We start from the raw sequence: 25947 nt of genomic DNA on the forward strand, positions 1-25947 counted from the left end.
AATATCTTTTTTTCTTGGGGAGGGGACATTAAGATGGCCGTAAGGATGGGAATAGAGAAATTTCCAATGGCAACAATCAGTAAATGCTATTGATGTTAAAAGAATTAGGCGTCCACAAGCATACTGGTTATGAAAATGTATTTTCCAGGGTTACATTACCTTGATTAATTTGGTGAGGTCCAGAGTCTGGCCCTTAAACTAGCAAGTCCAGAAATTTTGTGTTTTTAATTTCTTTGAGTGGTTGCTAAACTAATAAAAAGGAGGATAAAGTTAATAATGTCAGTCAGCTGCTTAAATTCCTTCCATGGTGCTTATTATTGCCTTTTACCAAAGATGAAAATAACTAACATAGCTTTCCCTCCACTGCATCCAAACTGAACTACTGTTGTTTAAACAGCTTTATTGAAACAACACATACCATTTTATTCAGCCATTAACAATGCAATTAATTGGCATTTAGTATATTTGCAAAGTTGTAACTCCTCTTCACAATTAATTTTGGAATATTTTTATTACCCCAGAGGAAATCCAGAGCTCCTTAGCTATCACTTCCTCCTGTCTCCTCAACTCCCCTAGCCCTGGTAATCACTATTGCATTTTCTGTTTCTATATATTTGCCTATTCTACACATTAACAGGATCATGAAATAATATGGTCCTTTGAGACTGGCTTCTTTAAGAATAATATTTGTTATTATTTAGGATTTTTATTTTGGCCATTCTAGGGAATGTGAAATCGTGTTTCACTGTGCTTTTGACTTGCATTTCCCTGATAATTAATGATGTGGTCAACAGCTTTCCATGTGCTTTTTGGCTATTTGTATGTCTTTAGAGAACTGTGTATTCAGATTATCTGTTCATGTATAAATTTGCTTGTCTTTTATTATAGAGTTGTAATAGTTATTTATATATTTATCAAGTATATAATTTGCTCATATTTTGTCTCATTCTGTGGGCTGTCTTTTACTTTCCTAATGATTCTATTCAAAGTTTAAATGTTTAACTTTATGGTATATTAATCAGCTCTGGTTCCCATAACAAAATGCTATAGACTGGATGGCTTAATAAGTATATGTTTCCTCACAGTTATGGAGGCTGGAAACCTGAGGTCAGGGTTTCAGCATGGACGGGTTCTGCTGAGACCTCGTTCTAGCTTGCAAATGGCTGCCTTCTGACTGTGCCCGCACATGCACATGGCAGAGAGAGTGCTCTGGTGTCCCTTCCTCTTCTAAAAAAAGGAGTAATCGCAGTTGGAGAGCGCTACCCTCATGACCTCTTCTAAACCTAATGATTTCCCAAAGTTCCCACCTCCACATACCACCATGTTGGGGATTAAGACTTCAACATATGAATTTGGGGACATAATTCAGTCACGGCAGATGGAGTCTGGACTATTTATCTTCTGTTACATGAGCTTTTGGTGTCACGTTTAAGAAACCGTTGCCTAATCCAAGATTGCAAATATTTACCTCTGTGTTTTTCTCTAAGAATTCTATAGGTTTAGTATGCTTAGGCTTTTTTAGGTTTTAGAAAGTTGATCATGATGTTCCCTTAATCTGCAAGAATTTTCATAAAACATGTATTTTACCTGGCTCTTACTCATTTTTCACATTTCATCTTAGATGCTCCCTTCACACACATACCCTCCTACAGGGATGCATGCTGGATGCCCTGGATATAACCCCATCTCAACATTTATCACATTCCACTATAATTATTGTTCAGTTACTTCTGTTTACTATGTCTTTTTTACCATTGTACACATTTTAATGTGTGAAAAATTTCACAGGATCTCTTACATATTATGCATCCAGTAATATTTTGTGGAGTAAATAGAAGAATGATTAAGGTGTCAATTTTTAAAATTTCCAGAGAGAAATGCAGTTGTCAAGTGAGCCAGTGTCCAACCTAGGCTGACAAGGGCAAGTTCCTTCTCTACAGTAATTGACACAGAAAATTTGAGTCATGTAAAAATATCCCTTAGTATCTATGGAATTAGAATGTGTTATATTATTTGAGCATTTGATGACATCATGTCATGTAAGTGTGTCCTAACAATTCCAGAACACACATACACCCCTATTCCCAGACAACTACAATCCTTAGGCTGGGATGTACTTTCACAGACACAGTGCTTAGAAGAGCCTTTCCAGCTTTCTCTTTCATGGTTTGCTTCTTTTTCTCTATTATTTCATGATTTCACCCCAGCCCACCACTGATGAACTGCTTTAGCTGTATATTGATATAGCATATTAGAACACAAAGTGTTATTTTCTCAGCTACAGTGTGTAATTTTAAATGTTACACACAGCAAAATTCTCCAAGACAGAAAAATGTTTCAATAAATTTTACAACTTCTATAGCACCCACTACAGCATTTCAGCTTAATGAACAGCAAACAATATTGTAGCCCAAATATTTTTGGTTATGTAATTATAACGGATTGCTAGAGAGATGTGATTTTGTTTTGTTTAGTTTAGTGTTAGAGCTTTGTATAGCTATGTTGGGAGATTTAAATATTCAGCTCGAATGCTATTTTGTGTGTCTGGGAGTGTTTGCCACAGCAGGTGTTATCTAACCAGATGCTAAAGCCTTTTAAATTAATATGCAGCATCTTGTCAAACATACCTCCTGCTTTACACTGCCAGAGCTGTTGAAAATTGGCTTTTCCTGCCAAAAGAGTATTTGGTTGGCAATGACTCAGCCCTGACATGCTTTAACTACAATGCTTACTGGGCCAGGTGATTGTACTAACATACTTAGAATGTCGAGTTTTAATAAATGTTCAAATTCATGAAGCATCAAATAAGCAAAAAAAAAAATCTTTTGAGCATTTGTAGAGATTGTAGATTTTTCCTTCTCCTCCATGAAGATGAGTCGAAATTGAGGGCAAGAGCATTCATTAACTGGCTGAAGAACTAGGTTGGTTTCTCTGTTAGAATTGCTTCCTAATGACCTCCCTCTCTCTTCTTTCATATACTCGATACAGTAAGACCAGAACAAGGTTTTGTTTTATTTTTTTCTATTTGGAGAAAATAAAGGGGATGTGGAGCAGGTCAAAGGGAAAAGAAACTTGGAGGGAGTAACTTCAGTCGTGATTCCAAGCCACTGGGTTTGTCTCTCTCATTCTAATCATATGCAGTGGGACAGGATTTGGGACTAAAGCAGTTACTCAAACTTAGAGCCAGAGCCAAGGGATGAGGTGGGAGCTTCATTCAGCAGGCTACATCCCACTCATCTGGGTCAGGGAATCTGTGAAAGACTTCAGGCTGTAACCCTGGTTTCTGGTCAGACTTGTAGGCCCCTGGGCTCCTCTCAAACAGCATTTCAGTGCAAGCAATGCAAAGGTTCATTAAAAACTTCTCAAATATGTTTTTATATTATCATTGTATTTCAGACACCAGAAAACATCTTGAGAGATACATGAGCCCTGGGCTAGTAATAGTAGATGCAATCAGAGAGATGAGGAGAGGATAATGGAAGATAAAGTCAGAGACATGTTTAAGGAATCTTTTAAGCACAGTTTTATGATATCTAGAGAATTTCCTCATAGATTCTACCCTTATAGACATTAACATTATAGAATGTCACTTGATGTGTCTTAGGTAGTAGTAATGTAAATTTTTGATCAGCAAGAATTACTAAAGGAACACAGGAACAGAAGGGTACAATAAGACATTTTCCCTCAAAAATATGCCGAGTATTTTTACTGTATCATACTGTCAATCACTTCTGCCATGCTAGTTCACTAATGATATAGTAGAACTTTCTCATTTTTATTGTTATGCTTGAGGATAACCCTCTTGTCCCTGATATATAATTAGTTTCAGTATCAGGGCTTTCCAAATAAAAAGGGCAATGAGTAATAATGAGCCTTGGGTAGGTGACTCTTGAGTTATATTTTAGTTATCATTCGAGGTAAAAAACTGCAGGGTTTTTGCAAGTCCTAAAGCATTTAATGAAATATATTATTATAATAAGGAAAATTGGGTCATGTAAGAAATCAAAATTATATGTAGAATAACCACATATGGTTTAAAGAAAACTGAGCATATACATCATTTGTTGGACATCTACTGTAACCAGGACCTATGCTAATTATGTTTATACTGATGATCTCATTTTACCCATATGAATTCTATAAAAAAAGATAATGCTACCTCCATGACCCAGATAGATAACTGACACTTTAAAAGTTCACTGTTACTGACCGAGATATGCACCTAACTCCAATTCCTTCTGGAATCTGTATTGTATGGATTATGCCATACACAACTTCCATGAAAAGGCAGAGTTTAAGGCCAGTTTACCTGTAAGTCACAGGAAGTACACAGGCAGTCTGGGGTGCACGATATTTTCGAGGGCAGGTAAATGTTTTAATCTCTTAAAATTTTACATATATATGTGTATATTTTACAAATATGTATATAATATTTTTAATAGATGATTGAGCAAATGTGCCTAGGGACCGCAGAAACAATACAGTGCCAGCAGAACGGCCAATGTGGGGATACTGACAACCTCTACCTCACCTCCAAATATGCTCCCAACCCATATGTAGCGACACTGCCGCTCTCCAGTAGTTAAAGAACAAGCTGAATCATCTCTAGCAGGCTAATGTTAAAGAGAGCCTAGTACCTGGGGCAGCTCTATACATATATTGAGAATTTGGTGTCCACAAAGCAGAGTACGAATAAGATATAAGATAGGTACATTTCAGTAGGAGCATGGTGAGTGATTTATGGCTTCATGGTCAGACAGCCTGAGACTGCTTGACAATTTTGATTTCTACAATCATCCACTTTTTGAAGGATTCTAGGTACCTTGATTAGAAGATTTTGAAAACAAAAGTTACCAAGTACCCAAGTACACATCTACCAAGGGAATGACTTTTGTATCATGTTGGATTTCAAATAGGCTCGCATCCCCAGGTCACCATAATACATTAACATAGTCTTCTATTATGCAGTTTTAGGAAGAAGACAAAAAAGCTCTGTAATTGGAATATAGATACATAACAAATCAAGGGGGCACGAAATATAATGCACATGGAATTTAAACCTTTTTTTTTTTTTAACATAAGCAGTCTTCTTACCCAGTGATTTTTGTGAAAGTTCTGAGTCCAGTTGTGCCTGCCACATTGCATTAGTTATGCAGGCGATTCTTCCTTCGAGCTGTCTGGCCCAGGGCTGACCATGAGACTTGGGCTGTTTTATACAGTAATTTTGGATGACAGCATTCCCTGGGCTCATGTGAGACCAGAAGGCAATTATAAAAATGGAGGTCATTAGCACCGTATTTGATTACATAATAAAATAAAGATATTGCATATATATAGTGATATAATGATGAAGTATTAATTTCCATATACCTTTCTTCCCAAACTAAATGATTTCCAGACTAAATTTCTAAAGACTCTTCTGTATTTTTACCACCTAATATACTGATATATGTGTAGATATAAAATTTGAGAAATATATTTTTGTTGTTGATTTGTTTTTAATCTCTCAAATGTAATACTTCTATTATTAATTGGTTCTAGAAAGTATGTCCTGTGGTTTGGGTAAGAATATACATATCTTTTTGCAGGTAAATTTATGTGAAATTACATGCAAATATAAATTTAAAATCCAAAGCTTTCCACTGAGTATTACAAATAGAATTGCTAGAAGAATTATTAAAGTTTAAAGGAGGAAACACCAAAATACGGTAAATAAGGGGCATAGCCTAAGGAAGTCATTATAAAATAAGCATTTTGAGGCAGTTAATTTTTTCTGTTTGAAATGCTAGATGGTCAAATCAGCATGCTTCCATGCCATATGCTTTCCTGAGAGCTATTTTTGATTTGCACAAATGGTTGAAGAATAAACTTAAAAGATGCTTTTTTGTGGTTGGTGAGGGTGTTGGCAGTGTTTAGTGAAGCTGAATTCCAACTCGCCATTTCTTTTTCCTCTTCTCTCTCAAACTGGTCTGCATTCACAATTCTTCAAGGCAGGACTTATTCAGATAGATGGCTGCAGAAATAAGGCCATTTTCAGTTCATTAATTAAGTGGCTCACAAGATTAGGAAATACAGCTTTAAATGAAAGGTAAAGAGTATTAAAATTATAATCAAGATGAATGAATTGTCTCAGATTTCTCTGGAGACTGTCTGGTGTCATTGACTTAAAATTGAAAGGCTGAATTTTCCTCTTATTATACAGCTTCTCTTGACCTGCTTTCCTGAGGAGAGGACTCATCTATCAAATCAAGGCCTTTCAAGCATTTAGTAAATGAAAAAATACGTCATTTATTTTCTTAATTAAACCTCCTCAAATAAGCATACCATCTGAAACGAGTCAGGGAAGTTAGATTTTTTTGTTCAAGCTCTATTATGTTTACTATTAAATATCAGAAAATGAGTTTAAAGATGAACCTGTTTAAAAATAGAATTCTCTTTGAGAGTAGGTAGCCTGAGAGGCTATAGGATTTACCAGGTAGAAAAGGCATAATTTGAAAAGAAGAGGAAAGTTAACCAGAAGAAATTATACACTCTTTCATTTCCTGTCCAGGTTACTCTTAACAGAATGTAAATAGGCACAAGAACTGAGTGAAATTATGCTTTGCCCCTGTATTTCTCACTTTGCAAATAACATATGCAGAGATCAAAATGAGAGAAGCTTATTTGCATTAAACTAAAACAACATATTGACCTAAGGCCTGTCATTAGATATATTAGCAGCAGACACTTGAATTACTCAAGCTCACCCTTAGCTTAGAAGTCAGCACAAAAGAGTGAAACCACTGATAAGATACAAGACAGCTTATCTTTGCTCTGGGATATGACAGGCTTCAGGGATGTTGGCACCAGCATTGCCATATAATAGAATGGGTCTTGATAGAAATACTTAATCAATTCTACTTTTCCCATCTGTGTTCTGGGAATAATAACACTGCTATAATGAATAAACTACCTAACAGATGTAAAGTTCCTAACAATGTACCTAGAATGTAATTAGTACTTAAGAAATGATATTTAAGAAAAGAGCCAGGCTCAGTGGCTCACAACTGTAATCTTAGTGTTTTGGAAAGCCAAGCTGGAGGTGGGAGAACTGCTTGAGGCCAGGAGTTTGAGATAAGCTGGGCAACATACTAAGACCCCTGTATTTTCTTTGAAGACAAGCAAGACCATGTTTTTTTGTTTTTTGTTTTAATGATTAGATGAGGAAGAAAATAAGTAAAAAGGTAACAATGGGGTATATTAGCTGAAATAGAGGAACTTCAGATTTTATGTAATTTAAGAGACTTGTAATAAATTTAGGAGGGCACAGAAGTTAGATGACTTGTGTTAGTATATAAGAAGGAATACTTTTAAAATACTAAGATACTGAGAGAAAAAAGTTATTTAATTTTCCTCTTTTTTTAAAAAAAGAAACTAATGCTTTATACCATGAAATGAATTGGCATTGAGAGGGATAGAAATGGCTAGAAAAGATTCATTTCAGAGAAAAAGTAGTTTGAATGATTAATTCCCCGAATGCATATAAACATATCAAGAGCAGGGACCTTAACTTGCTTCTTTGCTTGTCACCTTTCCAGCACTAAGAACAGGGTTCACTACATATGTGTTTGTGATGTGCCTGAGGACACACTAAGAAGGAGAAGAGCACCCCTCCCTTTGCTCTGAGGGTACTGTGATGGCACTGTGTGGTCTAGATCTTGACTGTTCTTTAAAATTCCAAGGGACAAAATATAAATGGGGAAAGTCATTTTACTCTTTGGAAAGAGAAAGTATTTGGCAGGCACTGGTTTGAGAACAAAATAGTCTGAAAAATTGTTGAGTATGCTTAGTAGCTGGTGACTGATCTAATTCTCTTATCTCACGGATTCAAACACACTTAGCTCTTTCTACAGATTTCTTTTAATTCAGACATGTTGAAGTATGAATAAAGATTCATTCTAACATTTACTTCTTACTGCTTTAAGCTTCTGATAATACTTTATGTTATATATTGTATTCTGTTTCATACCTTTTTCACTCAAAATTATATTTTTGAAATCTTTCCATGTTGCTATACGAAAATCTAACCTATTTATTCTTCCTTTTGCATAATATTCCATCATGCACATTTACTATATTTAATTCATACATTTTTCTATATATGGAAATCTAGGTTGTTCCCAGTGAATTTTTTTTTTCTGGGAATCTTGTGGAAATATTGTTCTAAAAACATAATTTGAGAAATGCTAGACTAGAGAAATAACATATTGGTTAAACACACACTTTCACTTTAAGAATGAGAAAGACCAGTGAACAAATAATAAATCTGAATGCATGAATTATTCAGAGCAATAGGCCCAAATCACTAAGGAATAGAAAATATTTTCATTATTTCTTCTGCCACATTCATTTTCTCTCAGATGCACATGCTCTCATTCATTCTACCATCTTTGCATTCAGCACAAATATTTAAATCACAAAATTATGCTTTCATGATAATAAGCTTCAGCACTAGAGTTAGCCTATTCCTAGGTTGGAGGTATACTGCAGATCTCTTTGCAGAAACTGCCAGGATCAGAGAAGATTTTTTGAATAATTTGTTAAATTTGGCAGCTTCCAAGTAGCCACTGTATTACCGTATATATATGCGCTATAAAGCATGACAGATAATGTCACTGCTATGTCAAATAGTATATTTCAATATAGACAAAAAAGCTACAAATTAAAAAAGAATATTCTATCTTTTATATGTTAAGAAAATTATAATCTCAGAAAAAGAAACTCCAATAATAACTTTTAAAATTATTTTGGTATCAAAGTTTGAAATTTGAGGAAAGCAAGCCATTTATTTATTATCACAACATAGTTTTATTGTTTATGCAATTTTCCAGGAACTATGCTAAGACCTAAGGATATAAAAAATACACTAACTTGGGAGCAGGCGGATCATGAGGTCAAGAGATTAAGACCATCCTGGCCAGCATGGTAGAAACCCCGTCTCTACTAAAAAATACAAAAATTAGCTGGGCATGGTGATACACACCTGTAGTCGCAGCTACTTGGGAGGCTGAGGCAGGAGCATTGCTTGAACCCAGGAGGCGGAGGTTGCAGTGAGCCAAGCTCACAACACTGCCCTCCAGCCTGGTGCCTGGTGACAGAGCAAGACTCTGTCCCAAAAACAAACAAACAAACAAAAAAACACTAACAACCTTGCCTTAAAGGATTGTATTGTTTATGTGCAGGAGACAAACACATAATTCAGTTATTATAAAAAAATATAATTAGGTATTTTAAAGCATTAAGAAGGCTAACTAGTGCTTTAAAAATGAATTAGGCAACAGGATGATGAAGAGTATTCGAGGCATAGTAGATAGTTTGTAAAAGAAACAGGAAAAAAGCTGAAAATATGAAAAGGTAGAAATGGAAATAGGAAAGAGAAATTTTTGACAGTAGATGAAGAAGACAGACAACCTAAGAAGGAAAATTTTGAGGGAATATGAATTCTAAAGGGTATAGACTAGAATTGCTATGTGTGTGGCACTTTGGTGATGGGTTTTGACTGCTTGTTAATGACAGAGATCCCTAATGGGCCTCAAATGTGAATTCTGAAAGTTCTATGAGGGCTACTGCAAAAACTGTGCTATGTTATCTTCATATCTTCAGCATCTAGCACAGGGTGTGATATGTGATAGGTGTTCAATAAATGTTGTATGAATGGCTGGATAGTTAGAAGGATGATAATCTCAGTATGCCTGAGACATTTGATAAGAGAGTTTCCATTTTCAACCAGAAAGAGGCAGTGTTGCAAAAATCTAAAAGTTTTAGACTCACACAGTGGGTCATATTTAGCTGTGAGTTTGAACAAGTTATTCATCACTGCTAAGCTTCGGTGTCCTTATCTGAAAAATAAGGAGTAGACGGTATAATTCAAGTAAAATAGTTAGCTTGGGGCATGGCAAAACAAAGTGCCAATTACTCAAAATGTATTAATAGTTGCTATTGTTCTATAAGTAGTAAAGCAAATTAGTTATGAAAGAGCCATGTTTGGAGTGGTGTGAATTTTGAAAGTTAAAGTTGGTTTAAATTTGATATGTTTGAGGGTAAAAAAGTTCTGAAAGTTTAGTGATCTTGGGAAAGATAATTTTTCCAAAAATTGAAGCACAAATCAAAAGGGAAAAGCCTGTGGTCGGGGGAAGCAAACAACTTATAATCACTTAGCATGAATTAGATTGTCTGGGTTCAAAGCCCAACTCCATTATTGACTAGGTGTGTGACTTTGAACAAATTACTTAATTTCTCTAGGCCTCAGTGAGAGTTTAGTGGTTTCTTACAGTGTATTATTAGGATTATTGAGGTGATTAATATAAATTGCTTGGCAGAGGACATGGCATACGTACCATAAGGTCACAATCAATGTTAACCGTATTTTCTGTTACTGATATCTTTGTAAGATGATATGAGGCTCAGTTCATGTTTATGGTAAGGAGAGTAGGTATAGAAAAGATAACTGTCAAAGTATAAAAAATGTATGATTACCTCCATGTGAGGTTTCAGCCTCTATGTGGTCTCAAATACATAGAACATACTGGTCTAACACTTTTTGCTCTGTGTGGAAGGAATACTATACCTTGGACCTTCTAGCTCCCCACACTCTGACTGGACTAATTAAGGGGGATCATGCAACATAATTGTAGTTGTGTTAATTCTTTTTCACGTTGCTGATAAAGATATATCCAAGACTGCATAATTTATAAAGAAAAAGAGGTTTAATAGACTCACAGTTCCATGTTTCTGGGGAGGACTCACAATCATGATAGAAGGTAAAAGACAGTTCTTACATGGTAGTGGCAAGAGAATGAGGACCAAGTGAAAGGGGTTTCCCTTTTATAAAACCATCAGATCTTGTGAGAACTCACTCACTATCAGGAAAGTGGTATGAAGGAAAACCACCCCCATTATTCAGTTACCTCCACCTGTTCCTGCTCTTGACACATGGGGACTATTACAATTCAATGTGAGATTTGGGTGGGGACAGAGAGCCAAGCCTTATCAATAGTAATATTATTTAATATTTCAGGTAAGGAAAAAGGGCACCTCTAAATATACTCCAAATCTGAATAATATAAACCCAACTAACAACTAGATTCAGAATGAAATAGTAGAAAAGCACTACACTTGCAATGTGGAGAATTATGTTCAGAGTTGACTCACTGCCTATGGCTTCTGAGTTTTGTGAATTTAGGCTTACAGCTTATCATTAGTCAGTTTCCTCAGCTATAAGATGGGAGTGAGACTCCCTCCTTAGGGATTTAGAGAACAAGATGGTATAATGAATGTGAAAGTAGCACCTGATATTTGCTAGGAACTTAATAAATGTAAGACTAATCTTAATACATGGAGTCACTAGCCTACTCAGAATCAGTGCCATGATAATAAAAAAGGCCAAGTCTTCTGTCACTTATAACATCTTGACTAATTTCTGCTTTCTGTTTTAAAGCTTGATTGTTTTAGTGAACTTAAACAATTATAGTTTCTCTTATTTTCAAAGCACAAAAGCATACTTCTCCACTGTAGAAAGTTTGATGATAGAAATACGTGGGAGCCTGTAATCCCAGCACTTTGGGAGGCCGAGGCGGGTGGATCACGAGGTCAAGAGATCGAGACCATCCCGGTCAACATAGTGAAACCCCGTCTCTACTAAAAATACAAAAAATTAGCTGGGCATGGTGGCACGTGCCTGTAATCCCAGCTACTCAGGAGGCTGAGGCAGGAGAGTTGCCTGAACCCAGGAGGCGGAGGTTGCGGTGAGCCGAGATCGTGCCATTGCACTCCAGCCTGGGTAACAAGAGCGAAACTCGTGTCTCAAAAAAAAAAAAAAAAAGAAAAAAAAAAGAAATACGTGGTGGGAGGAAGCCAAAAACCAAAATTCATTCATAATTTCACACCTAGAGATATCTAATGTTATAATTCTAGCAGACACATATATGTTTTATAATTAGCATGATGGTAAAATACAGATTTTATTTATGTTTTATCTTAGTGTCATAATATACACAAGCATAAAATTGTTTCTAAATGCCTATTTGTTAATAACATGCAGTAAAGAATCTTCATGTATCACTTCTTTTCTCTATCAAAATTATGCAGTATATGAAAAATAATTTATTTTCTAGAGATAGGTTTATTGCTTTATATTTGTTTCATTTCCATTTACTACCTAAGTAAAATGCTCAGAGTATTAGCAACATTTAAGCAGGCAAAATTAGGGGAGAAAACATTTATCCCTGTGTAGCCAAAATGTAACAACGAACTCTTTGATCTAGAATCTAGCCCTAAAGTCTATTCTAAGGTCTGTGAAGTATTCACTTGGGCTGAAGCCATTTAGAGAAACTAAGCAAAGTAAGTGGTTTGAAGCAAACAAAAATATAAATTCCAAATCTTCCCCAACTTTGCATAATCATCATATTCATTTAATTTTCACTAAATTTGCCTTCCGGGAGGTTAGGTTAACCAAAACTGTCTCCATTTTTTTTTTTTTTTTCTTTCATCTTCTGAGTGCCTTCTCAGCCTAGAGCTAAGTTTTCTCAAATACTTAAATATTTGATAACCATCAATTTTACTACTGAAAATCACTCTAAAGGTTTATTATATTATTTTTAATTAAATATTTGTTTATAATGTAGAATAGCAGAATAGTTGAATTTCCTGGTCTTCTTATTAAATAACCTTTTCTCTGTGTAAAGAAACTTTCCACCATTAGTAAAAATACCATATCATATGATCTCTGATCCCATTTAGGGGAAGGAGGCCAGTGAAGATTACTTCACAGTGTCATTAACCACATGAAGATAGAATTCTCGAGAACCCCCAATGTTTTGGTGACAATGTGACCTATTTTTATTAACTAAAAATAAATATTATTTGCACTCCCACTATGTACTAGATACTGGTGGTGTAACAGTGAACAAGTCAAAGTCCCCGTCCACATGAAGCTTACCTTTTCGAAAAACTGAGCAATACACAATAAGAAAATCTTACATAATGTTATCAAATCTTATGCATATTTATTATTTTGTAAAAAAAAAAAAAAGTAGATTCCCCTGCTTCATCTTGTTAACAAATAAAATACATTTCTTAATCTCAAAATAGCACATTTAACAGTGCTGTTATTCTGAAGATCCACTGTATTCTGCATAAACATTGTTATATAGATATTAAAGTATATGATTTTTGGAGTTCATAAAATTAGGTGAACTTAAATACTTAAATTACTCTAGGAAAACCTTATCAACATTAGATTCAGTGTGATGTAGCTGATATATTTTGAAATACACTTCATATATACACCCATCTAAGCAGTGTATTGTAATAAAATGTATATAATAAACATGAATTAGCATGTTTTGAATAATGAATTAAGGTACTTCATAACAGCAATATATGTTAACCAGTCAATGGGGTCAATTTTCCCCATTCTTTTCATTTTGAAATTTGTATGTTTATTTCTGCTTTTAGATCTTGAATATTTCTTCCAATATTTTTATTACTTTTCCAGGAATTTGCTGCACTGACAAAAGAATTAAATGCCTGCAGGGAACAACTTCTAGAAAAGGAAGAAGAAATCTCTGAACTTAAAGCTGAAAGAAACAACACAAGAGTAAGTATAAAGCAGCCTTCTTGGAATTAATTCCGCTTCTAGTTTAGTGTATTACATCAAATACACATGTAAAAAAGAAAATATATGCATTTAGAAATATTTTCAACAGATTCTAACTCATAGTTACTTAAAGTAAAGGAGGATATACTACAAAACTTGAAACAAAAAGACAGGAAACCTAAATTATAGTCACAGCTACTAAATCACTATGTTGCTTTACAAAATGTTCACATTCCTTCTGGCTTTTACTTTATTTGACTTTAAAAAGAAGATCTGGATTTCAATAATGAGTTTCAAACTTTCAAAAAGTTGTTTTGGGGGTAGGGTAATCTCTCAGAGTCTGGGCAAAAGAGGAGAGTTTTGGAGAAGAACAGAAGTTTAAATTACGGGTTGCTGCAAAAGAGTGGCCTGGATTTTGTCCTTACCTCCTTCCAGCAAAAGATTTATTTAAAAAAGAAAAAATAAATAAAAATAAAAGGCTGGGTGCATTGGCTCGTGCCTATAATCCCAGTACTTTGGAAAGCCGAGGCAGGCAGATCACCTGAGGTCAGGAGTTCGAGACCACCCTGGCCAACAAGGTGAAATCCCATTTCTACTATAAATACAAAAATCATCCAGGCTTGGTGACACACACCTGCAGACCCAGCTACTCAGAAGGCTGGGACAGAAGAATCGCTTGAACCTGGGAGGCAGAGTCTGCAGTTATCCAAGATTGCACCACTGTACTACAGCCTGTGCAACCGAGTAAGACTCTGTCTCAAAAAAATAATAATAAATGAAAAGAAAAGTGTCAAGAAAAAAAAAAAAAACTGAAAAAAATCTCTGCCCGTTAAATGAGAAGTACCTTTAGGTTTTAATAAATCTTCAAGGAGATGTCCAGTTGCAATATTCTGATTTCATGAAACTCATGGAATTTGCTGGATTCTATTCTTGGAAACCCATGTGTTTTCATCAAGCACATGACATGCCATATAAGATTAAAGTTTAGAATTGATAAAACATGCTATATTTTCTTTCAGAAAAAAAAATCACTAAATTTTATAAAATATGTAAATTACCATAGCACCCATATCTAGTACAGTTTACTAAAAGGAAGTAGAAAAAAACACTTATATGTGGATGTAAGTTCAATATAAATATTAAGTTGGTGAAAAATAGTCTAAGTGTTACAACTATAACAGATTAATCCCGGAAAATGGTGTAGCTAATGACCTATTCACTTTGAGTCTTAGATAACAATATAAAATACAGTTCTACTAACTGGGGTCTTTAATGAGAGATTAGGGTTGCCTGCATAGTGGTTATATCATCAAACTGAATTTATATCCTTATTTATCAGGGTCGTATTTTATGGTAAAGAGAATTCACATGCATGCATACACTGAATTGTTTTTTGTTGATGCTTGGATGAACTAGGCAAATGGATTGTCTCAAACAGGGCATAACAAGGGTGGTTTAGATCATATTATCAGGTGTCAGATGATTTTTTTCTGTTGCCCTCTTCTTCTCTATATATTTCTACTCTGATTTTTTAACTTAACACTGTTTTTATGAAAATTTAAAATTTATTTTTACCATGACATTTATTCTGCCCTATTCCACTATATTTTAGTACTTTAGATTTCATTCCTTGATGTAACACAGTACAATCAAATGTAAAAGTAGGAACAGAAAGCTCAGAATGCAGGGAAATGCAAAGCTTTGGTTAGGTTTATAACTAATGCACACATTTAAAATGCACCAGACACTCTTTTATTAGTTGTGTAGGTTTATCTAGCCTTTTTTCTCCAACACCTTACTCCTTTCTGCACTCATCTGGAGATGTTATAAATTTGTCTCCACTTTACAGACCAGGCAAGTGAGCTCAGAAAAGGTCATATAACTTGCCAGAAGTCGCGAAGTTAGTAAATAGCAGAAAAGGAATTTGAAAGGTAAAGCAGTCTAAATCCAGAGCCTGTGCACTAACTGTGAGGCCATCAGCATGATTACTAAAGGACTTATTACAGCTAGAGAGAACATTAATTTAACAGTCAGACCACTGCAGTATGGAGTATCTAATTGTGACCAATTGTAGAGAGCTAAGAGATTTGGTGACAGAATCCATAAAATTTTCATCATATTGATCCCTGTGAGGCCCAGAAATATCTGTGGCTATTGCATTTGTGAAGGAGTCTCAGATAATGAAGGGAGGAAGGTGAGCCACATGTGAAGTACTCATTCAGGAGTCAAAATGTGAAAAATACAAAGTTCCTTTAAAATAACAGACACTTTAAAGTAACAGACACTGAAGCCATTGATTTTGAGCATGCCTAATAGTTAATTTGAAAATATGAATAAAGCTGGAAAATGATTTTCTACCTTCTTTACAGCAGTGATGTGGAGGATTTTGTTGTTGACTACATCAAGGAAACAGATTTATGAAACCTCCCTTGTACAAAATATTGATTATATAATAAGTCAAGTTACATAACTACTTCTCACCCTCCTCCTTTCCCCAGAAGTAGTATATCCAGGGCTGAAAATCAAATATATTTCTCTTCCCACCAAATCCCTTATCAAATGTTGCTAAATAAAACCGTTTTTATAGATTCGTATAGTTGTTTCTCTTTTTAGATGTTGTGCTTTTCTTCTTGTTATAAACGTCTGTGTGCTGATCATAGAGACAAAGCAACAAGCTAGTGTTTTTCTCACATATAAAGAAATTTTAACAAGTGTCACGTTGCAAGCAAATTTAAAGTGTAATTGATAGCTGGGCATGGTGGCACATTCCTGTAATCTCAGCTACTCGGGATGCTGAAATAGGATAATTGCTTGAATCCAGGAGGCAGAGGTTGCAGTGAGCAGAGATCTCGCCACTGCACTCCAGCCTGGGCAACAGATGGAGACTCCATCTCAAAAAATAAATACATAAATAAATACATAAAATAAAATATAAAGTGTAATTGAGCATTCCAATTTCCAAGGTTCTGATCAACTTGTGGGTCTCTTTACATTCATGTTCATGAACTGAGCTAAAGCCAGTCCACAAAACCATGTGTGAATAGGGTCATTCATATTAATTTTGAATATTATCAAAAACAATAGATCAAAAAGAGTCCTTCTGTATAATGATATTTGAATAATTATCCCATCTTCCAAAATAGAAAATAGAAGTTCTAGTGGGAGTGGAATAAAGGTAGGGAGTGGTAATGATAACATAATAGCTAACATTAAAATCTAAGTGTTTTATAAATGCTTTGCATTTTTAACTCACTTTATTGGCACAGCAATCTTATCATCCCCATTTAATTCAAGAGAAAACTAAGGTAAAAAGTAACTTGTCACAGGTCTATAAATGGCTTATACATGAAACACCCAGGGAGTCTACTACTTTTTTCTCAGTTTACCCCATAGACTATGTATTTAAGAAATCATATTCCTTTGTCATGCACAATTCACATGTGATGCAAAGGTATTATATTTAAGGAAGAACAGAATTTGTTCAAATTTCTTTTTTTTTTTTTTTTTTTGAATTCTCACTCTGTTGTTCAAGCTGGAGTGCAGTGGCACAGTCATGGTTCACTGCAGCCTAGAGCTCCCTGGACTCAGGTGATCCTCCCACCTCAGCCTCCCTAGTAGCTGTGACTACAAGCATATGCCACCATACCCAGCTAATTTTTGTAGAGATGGTTTTTTCCGTGTTGCCTGACTTTGTCTGGAACTCCTGGGCTCAAGCTATCCACCCGTCTTCACCTCTCAAACTGCTGGGATTATAGGCATGAGCCACTGCTCCTGGCCTATTTAAATTTTTATAATTCAATCCTAATTTATTTTGTATCAATCACGTGGAAAGTCAATGTGCTATGTTTTTATTCTGATGTGAAAGCTGAAATGTATGGCCATGTATTATGTTTTCTCTGCAGAAACTACCTGGTTGACATTGCAAAAATATGAGTGAATGAAAGAAAATCAGTCATCACTCACTGCAGTTGCTCTTAAATCCAACTGCCTCAAGTAATTAAGAATATCCAAATAAAATCATTATAATATAAATATACAAAAAGAGAAATTTCAAAAAATTACAGTGAATATAGAAATATACAAGCAAGCTTTTAATATTTTTATGCTGATAAAAATATAGAAAAAATGGAAACAAAATTTGTTATTCCTAAAACTCTTCTGACCATACTTTGGCAAGCATGTATTTACAGAAAGTTATATTTATAGAAAATAATTTATTCCTGATGTTATTTCAACTCAAAATGATCAGTAAGACATGTTAACAAAGTTACCTGAATTAGTAAAAATGTAAAGAAAAACTGGGAATTTTAATATAGTTATTGCCTGTGAATATGAGCATAAAGAACATTTTTATTGTCAGAGTTGTTTCAAGTGTATTTATAGCTAAAGATCTCAAAGGATGTTTTATATTCATAATATTTTAGATTGTAACAGCTGTGTGACTTCAAAAAAAGTTATGGTTTTGAGAAACTATTAATATCAAGTTATGATTTTGAGAAACAATATTAATATTTAGTTATGAATAATGCTGTAACTTAATCTCATGGATCATAAAAGAAGGCTTAATTGCATCTGAAACATTTCTTACCCTGCTCTTACTTTTTTTTTGAGCCAAAGGCATTATCTTAACAGATATCGAGATACAATTATTCACCCATCACTCCTAAAGAAAAATATTTTATTATTGACAAATCTCTGCCTATACAAGTTAATAATATCCTCCAAACATATTTCCTCAGTGGGTAGAATATATAGTCCAATTTAGAAAAGGAAGACTTTTGCAATTGAAAGCAGATGAAGATTCTACATGAGTGTACATGCATATGCATGTATAGTTATTTATGAAAGTTCTATGATAGGATATGATAAATACAAAAGTAAATAGGATAAGACAGATGCCCTCCCAACAGCTATTTCAATTTCATAATCAAATATGTACATAAGAAGCATATGGGATTTTAAACAATATTTGAGAGTAAAAGATAGGAAGTGGACTGAGCATGAAGGCAACCAGTTTAAAGATTTTCATTTTCAGATGTTAATGTCATGCTATATGACCATATTACAGCAGCCAAATTAGTCTACAGGGCAGAATGTATTTCTATTTCAGTACCATTTGTAATTGGAAATAATTGTTCACAAGGTTGTATTTAATTAAGATCTAATAGGTAGCTATATAGTTTTAGAAATACAGAATAATAGTAAAATAAAGGATTTAGATTACCTAGTCATCTTGCTTTTCAAGGCAAAACTTAGTCCAAAAAATTCCCAATGATGCATGATGTGTGTGTGTGTGTGTGTGTGTGTGTATGAATATATGATATGTATGTATATATAAACATATAGTCTGTGGTCATTTAAAGAAAACTGCAGTGTAGGATTCATGGCCATTCATTCACATAGTCCCTACAGTCCTCTGAGCATACCAAAGACAATTTCATTTGCACTTTCTGTAAGAATTATTAAATATTAGGCTACAGTTATAGCTCCCAGTTAAGGTGTGTGATTAGTAGACTGTTAATGGTATCTTACGTAAGTTTCTCTTTTTGTACTCTTAATTATTTACCTTTATTTGTAACCTTAAATTAGGCCATAGATATATGCCAGATGAGAACGGATTTTTCCATATTCTTCAACCTGAATAATTTATGTTTATAATTAACCCAATTCAACAAGTATTAAGTATATATTATGTATAATGTTTGTATTGAGGATAGTAAAATAGTTCATCTCTTAAGGAGTCTGTTTATATTAATAAAAACATATTTGGTTTTTATTATCATGTAGATGAGAATTCCTAATTGCACAAAACAGTATATACCTTGACTGTTTATATAAAGACATTAATTAAAGCATATAATAAATCTCTAAACTGAGCTTTCAGGCAGTCTCTAGGACCACATTTCTTAGCTTTGTAAATTTTTCTCACAAGCCCAGTCCCAGAAAACATGCAGCCTCTGCCATTACCAGGTTTCCTGTCTGCCCGCTTCAGACCCACTCCCAGGATGGTCGGTTCTGGTTGACTGATCTTCGGTCACATGTCTGCCCCCTAGTGGTAAACGTGGTCAAGAACTGGTTCTTGGATTCTATACTAGGAAGATGGGATTCAGATTGTGAGGAACTATCAAACAGTCAGGGGGAGAGGTGGAAAACGGAGATAATTAAGGGGTAGCATATGGTAAAAGGGTAAAGAAAACAAAAAAGAGAATAATATATTAACATACATCATATATACACACATACATGTGCATATATATATTGAGTGCATGTGTGTGTGTGAACAAAAAAGGAATGATCCTCTTTTCTCCACTGGTCACAGGTCCTAGTTGGCAATTATAAATTCCAATTCTAAGCCTTGATTTCTGGACCTACATATATGAACCCATAGCTATTTCAAGAAAAACTGTACCTTGCTTCTATCAGTAGTTCTGAGGATATACTAATTCCAGGATGATAGCATTTCTACTTAGCAATGTGTTGTGTCCAAGCTTGAATTAAAACAGTCTTGGATCTTTTAACCATTCTATAAGATCAGCTGCTTCTAGATGATGTAATAGTGTGATAAAATTAGAGGTCCCTGGGAGCATTCATCAACTGTATTACTCTTTTCACTGTAAAATCAGGTTTTTTTTTGTTTGAAGTAATGTGTATGATAACATGACGGTAAGCAAAAACTCAGTAAGATGGTGTTGCTGGTAGAAGCATAGCCATTAGAAAAGGCAAATCCATATCCAATAAAGGGGTTTATCACAGTGAGGAGAAGGTGTCTTCTCTTTAATAGAAAGGATTTGATGTAATATGCTTGTTTCATGGAGAATACCTGGTCTCCAGCTATACTGTATCATGATAGGGCCCAAGTCAGATGGCTGCAGCTAGCCACTGGGCCATTCAGCCATGGTGGTAACTCCATCAGTCTTAATCATGAGAATCCCATTTTGTCAGGCCTGTGACCCTGAAACCACGGTCACTTCTTTATGCACATTGAGAAAAATGACATGGTGGCAAGGGAAACAGGCTGATATCTACAGTTCGTTCACCAGGTTACTTAAAGTCTCTTATAGAGTGTAGACCAAAACATTAGTCCTTGCTCAGAAGTAATATTCAAGAAATTTTGATATTTTATTATCAAAATTGACCCTGATAAACAGTACAGATCCTTTGGGAGAAGGTTTTCATATTATCTATCATGATTTAACGAACTACCCTAAAACTTAATAACAAAAAACAATGTTTTAATATGCTTATAGACACTCATGGGCCAAGGACTTAGATAACAATATGGATGACCCTTCTTTGCTCTGCAATATTTGGGGTCTCAGCCAAGATGACTGGTGACAATGATGTTCTGGTAAACAATTTCTTTTGTTAGGGAAATAAAAGCACTGATCTCTGGGGTTTGCCAATTTCTCTGATGTAAATACTTCCACCGTGGTTGATTTCAAGCTACCAACATGATGTTACTAAATGCAGAGTTGGAAAAAGATTCATAATACTTAACCATTTTATAGTATTTCTACCTTTTAGGTAAAATAGATGTAAACAACCCAAGGAACATATGTAATACTGACATGTAATAAAAATAATTAGGAATTCATACACTGCAAATGTTTATCTTTTAAAAATATTTTTATTTAGTTATAAGCTTACATAATTTAAGCATAATAATTGTGCTTAACCACCCACTCATAAAACTCCTGAAAATTAATGATCAGCTCCCAAAGCCAGAAGAACATCTGCTCTAGCAAACCATTTGCAGGCGATAACTGAAATATTTGGGGTCAGAAAGATTCGCTTGTGAAGTGCATTCTTCATGCTCATGTCTGGCACCTGAGTTGGAATAGCTGAAGGACAGGCAGACTCAGTTGGAACTTTACACAAGAGAACCTACACATGCCTCTCCAGCATGATAGTCTTGGAAAACTCAGACTTCTTTCATGACAGCTCAGGGACTTAAGGGCAAATGTTCTGGTCTACCAGTTGGAAGCTACCTGGCCTTTTAGGACCTAAGCTCAGAAATCACAAAATGTGACTTCTGCCATACTATGTTGGTCAAAACAGTCACAAATCCACCCAAATTTAAGTGGAGGGAACATATCTCTCAATAGCAGGAAAGTAAAAATGTTGGTGCTATACAACCTCACCTTAACTTTTAAAAAATCTCACTCAGGTATAAGATTTGGAGAAGGCCAAGACAGTTCACCAGGTGACTCAAGTCAAATTTTATTCCTTCATGTCTACAGATTTTATTATTATTAATATTTTTATTTCAGTAATACAACCTAATTCTTGCTGTCTTATTAACAACCCTAGAATCAGTTAGCTATCACAAAGATCCCGTCTAATAGATCAAACCATTCTTTCTGTTACAGTAACCATACATACCTTAGCTTAAGTGGTTAAATACTATTACTTAGTCTCCGCCACTGCATTATTCTGTCATCCCCAGAGAAATCAAAGGGTTCCTTTAAGGACTAGCATCTCTCAATTTTTATTTTTTATCTGTAAAGAATCTCTGTTCTGGCAATTGTGTAGGTCCTGTGTTGTCTTCTTTCCAATCTGTTTCCCAGTGCCTTAGTGAAGATAGTGTCACTTTGGTCATCTCAAAGGAAACAGCAAGGGAGTGAGCTAAATTTGCCATTTTTAACTCCAAAATCATCAGTTTCCTTCTACCCAATGAATTTCTAGCCTGTATTCACTTGTTTTAGGCCACTACTGAGTTTATATTTTCATTAACCCATGAAGGAAACAATTATAACCACTTTCTGGTATTTGACATCAAAGTTAAATTCAGATTATTTGAGAAATATACTCATATTGATTAATTTAACCAGATCAAAAATGCTGTTCCCCTCTTCTGTTTCAGTAATATCAGCATCTACATATATTTTTAGATTTCTGAAATTAAAATTAGCAAAAACATACAGGTCTATTGATGTGAAAGCCTTCTCTTTTTTTAGGTTAGACTTTGTTATTTACCTCTTAATATTTTAGAAATCTGGAGGCAGAAGGAGGTGTTTGTGGTAGGACATGAAGTGCAGAGGTTTCTTCTTATAAGACAACTGCTTTAAGTAAAGTCATAACATGGCCATTAAGACAAATAGAACTGGATTCATCACAGAAGCAGGAAGACTCATTGGGATTGAGAGTATCAGAGTAACTCAGACACCTCTGAATCTTGCCAAATGTCAATTTTATAGTTCTTAGGGGTCTGCCTTACATTGACACCCCATTTCCAGATAGATCAGGTGATTATTTATGTAACTATCTCATCCCCATGTACCAGGGAAGACAATCTCCCTTCTTTTATGTTAATTTAACCTTTGGTTCTGTCAAACCTGTTCAGGTCAAGTATCCCAGATATCCATTTCTCTGAAGAATTTTGCCTGTAAAGATGCAAACTATTGCTTTAATCAGTACTTATTTATACATTTAGTAAACATACATGAGCATCTACCATGTGCCAATCTTATAGGCACTAAAGATACAGCCATGAACAAAACAAATAAAAAGTTTTATTTCCTTACTGACCTTACATTAAATTTTGAAAGATAGTAAGCCAGATAAATAACATTAATAAATATGACATTAGATAGGGACAAATGCTAAGAAGAACAAACAAAGCAAGGAAGGAGATATCCAGTGTTGTAGGTAGCCAGGGAAAGCCTCATTGAAAAGTGGCATTTGAGTTAAAACATGGAAGAGATAGTGGAGTGAGAATCATGCAGATATCTGAAAGAGAATGTTTTACGTAGAGAAAATTAGAAGTACGAAGCCCCTGTTGTGGGGACATGGATGTTTAATGTGTTAAAAGCAAAACTAACAAAACTAAACACAAAAAACTGCAAGGTAGCCAAGCCAATGTAGCTATACTGCAATGAGCAAGAAGAAAAATAGATGAGTTCAGAATATTTAGATCCCTTTGGGAAGTATTAAGGACTTTGGCTTTCACTTGAGCCCAATAAAAGACATTAAAAATTTAAGCAGAGGTGTAAATGACTTAACTCAAATTTTAACTTAAATGTGTTTTGAGAATAGCCAGAAGATGAAAGACTGAAAGCCGGAGGACCAGTTAAGGAGCTATCATAATAATTCAAGGGGAGACTGTAGGCCTTGACCCAAATGTTAGCAGTGGATGTAGAGGCAAGTGATCAGAATCTAGAAATTTAGGGATCATGAAAGAAAATGCTTACAAATACTGAATTATTAACTTTAAGCTGGTTAAAGAGACAATGAGGGCATGTTGACAGTTAAAAGTTTGACTTGCCAAATGTGAAGAGTGTGATCAAAAGATTTGGTTGGTCTCTAGTGGCAGATGTCCTTTATAGCTTCATTGTTGTGTTTCTTTTCCTAGAGGGTGGGCATTTTATATTTCTAAATATTGCACAGTAATATTGATATTACTATATATCTAATATTGATATTACTATATTGATATTACTAATTGATATTACTATATATAATATTACACACAGATGTGCAATATTAGATGATATGTTTATTGAATTAATATATTAAGTAAGATCCTTATAATTTACAATTAGGAAAAAAACAGTTTTCATTGTATTATAAAGCTTGCTTCATTATTTATGTCATCAGATTGAAGGATAGATGGACATAATAATGTTAATCAGCCTGAGCTTTTAGGAAATAATGCCAATTAACCATGGCCACAGGCTTAGCTTTTATATAAGCCAAGCCTGTATGAGTCATATAAAACTATATGAGATAGGGAAATTTAACTCATTTATTAATATTTCAATTCATTCAACAAATATTAATTGCATACCTATAGATGTTGGGAATTGAGCTAACAGCCACATAAAGAAAGGATCAAGAGAATTGAGGCAGACACTGTGCCAACTCTCATGGAGCTTTTATTGCAATGGAAAAATAGAATGAAATTTAGTAGAACAATTTCTGTAAATGGTACATCATGAAATATTCTGAAAAAAAAATTAGTAAGGGATTGAAATAGAGACGTGTGGAAGTGGAGAAAAGGAGAAACTTACTTAAGATAGTAGTGAGCAAATGCATTGTTGAGAGATGATGTTTAAGCTGAGACTTAACGAATGAGAAAGAGCTGGTTAAATGAGGAACCAAAGAAGGAGTACTTTAGGCAGAGGATACAGCATAAGCAAAGGCTTGACATACTGAGGACCTAAAAGCAGGCCAGGAAGGCAGGAACATAGTTTGCTAGGGAAAACTGACATCAGATGACACTGGAAAAATTGGAGATCATGGAGATCTCCATAACCTATGTCAAAGAGCTTGGATTTAAGCAATGGACACATGTATCTATAGAATTCAAGAGAATAGAATACCATCATATAATCAGAGACGGATAAATTTTAAAAGGCCCCTTGAAAATATCAGGTCATTTTCATACTGAAAAACAAGTAATATTATTTTGACCCTTAACTATGCCTCTTACCTATTGATTTATGCATGTTTAGTGTCTCAGATAAGGGTGTTCTTTGTGCACAATAATGGCAGAGTTTTCTGACACTTCGAGATATAATTAGTGACAGCAAATGTAAAGAAACCAACCAAAAAAAAGTGATACTAATGTGTGACACTGAATCTAACACCAGTATAGTGAAAACCAAAATTTTAAACTTTTAGTTTTTATTAAACTTTTAGAAAAAAATATTGAAAAAAAAAAAAGTTGTTTTCTTTACCTTTTCTACCTCCAGTGTCTTATATCTGCTTTTAAATCTTTTGTTTGGATAATTTCTACTTTTTTCTTTCTTTTCTTCTTCTTCTTCTTCTTCTTCTTTTTTTTTTTTTTTTTTTTTTTTTGGCCTAAGTAGACACCACTTGTTAGCCTATGTTTTTCACTATTCTTCTGAAGAACTTTCCTATAATTCTTACCAGTTGTATGTGGTTCTTCACTAGTAAAATTATAACAACTAATAATAACCCAACAGTTTTTCTTCTCATATATTTTTGTTTTTACCAGTAAAACTTCTTTTGAAATGAAAACAAATATGAAACTCTAATTCACAAAACATTAAAAAGCAGAAATTCTCTGGCAAATGCTGAGTGTAGAGACTGAAACGGCCTGAAAACTATTCAGGAACTTTCACTCGACCTCTGTCATGGCCCCAGAGGCTACTCTGGGGAAAACATAGATTCAAATATAGACAACTTAAAACTGTATCCTTAAATTTCTTTCCTGAACTGACAATTGAGAATCTCAGTTACTGTGTTCTAATTGCTTGCATATATTTTTTATAAAGAATAATTGTGAATAAAACCATGTGATTATTTAAGTTAAAATGACATTATAATGATTATGCTTATTTTATTCA

The 25947-nt window shown here is 34.5% G+C and overlaps 1 protein-coding gene across 16 annotated transcripts in view; it reads left to right on the forward strand.

Moving 5' to 3' along the window:
- PPFIA2 (PTPRF interacting protein alpha 2) overlaps positions 1–25947 on the forward strand; it is a 500797-nt gene that overhangs the window by 285478 nt on the left and 189372 nt on the right. For all 16 annotated transcript variants that reach the window (XM_074402490.1, XM_003927840.4, XM_010338464.3 and 13 more), the window contains one exon: positions 13535–13636. In XM_074402490.1, the coding sequence (XP_074258591.1) occupies positions 13535–13636 (102 nt within the window). The remainder of the gene's footprint in view (positions 1–13534; positions 13637–25947) is intronic.

Source organism: Saimiri boliviensis, chromosome 7 (genome assembly GCF_048565385.1).
Source record: "Saimiri boliviensis isolate mSaiBol1 chromosome 7, mSaiBol1.pri, whole genome shotgun sequence".
Classification (NCBI taxonomy): domain Eukaryota; kingdom Metazoa; phylum Chordata; class Mammalia; order Primates; family Cebidae; genus Saimiri; species Saimiri boliviensis.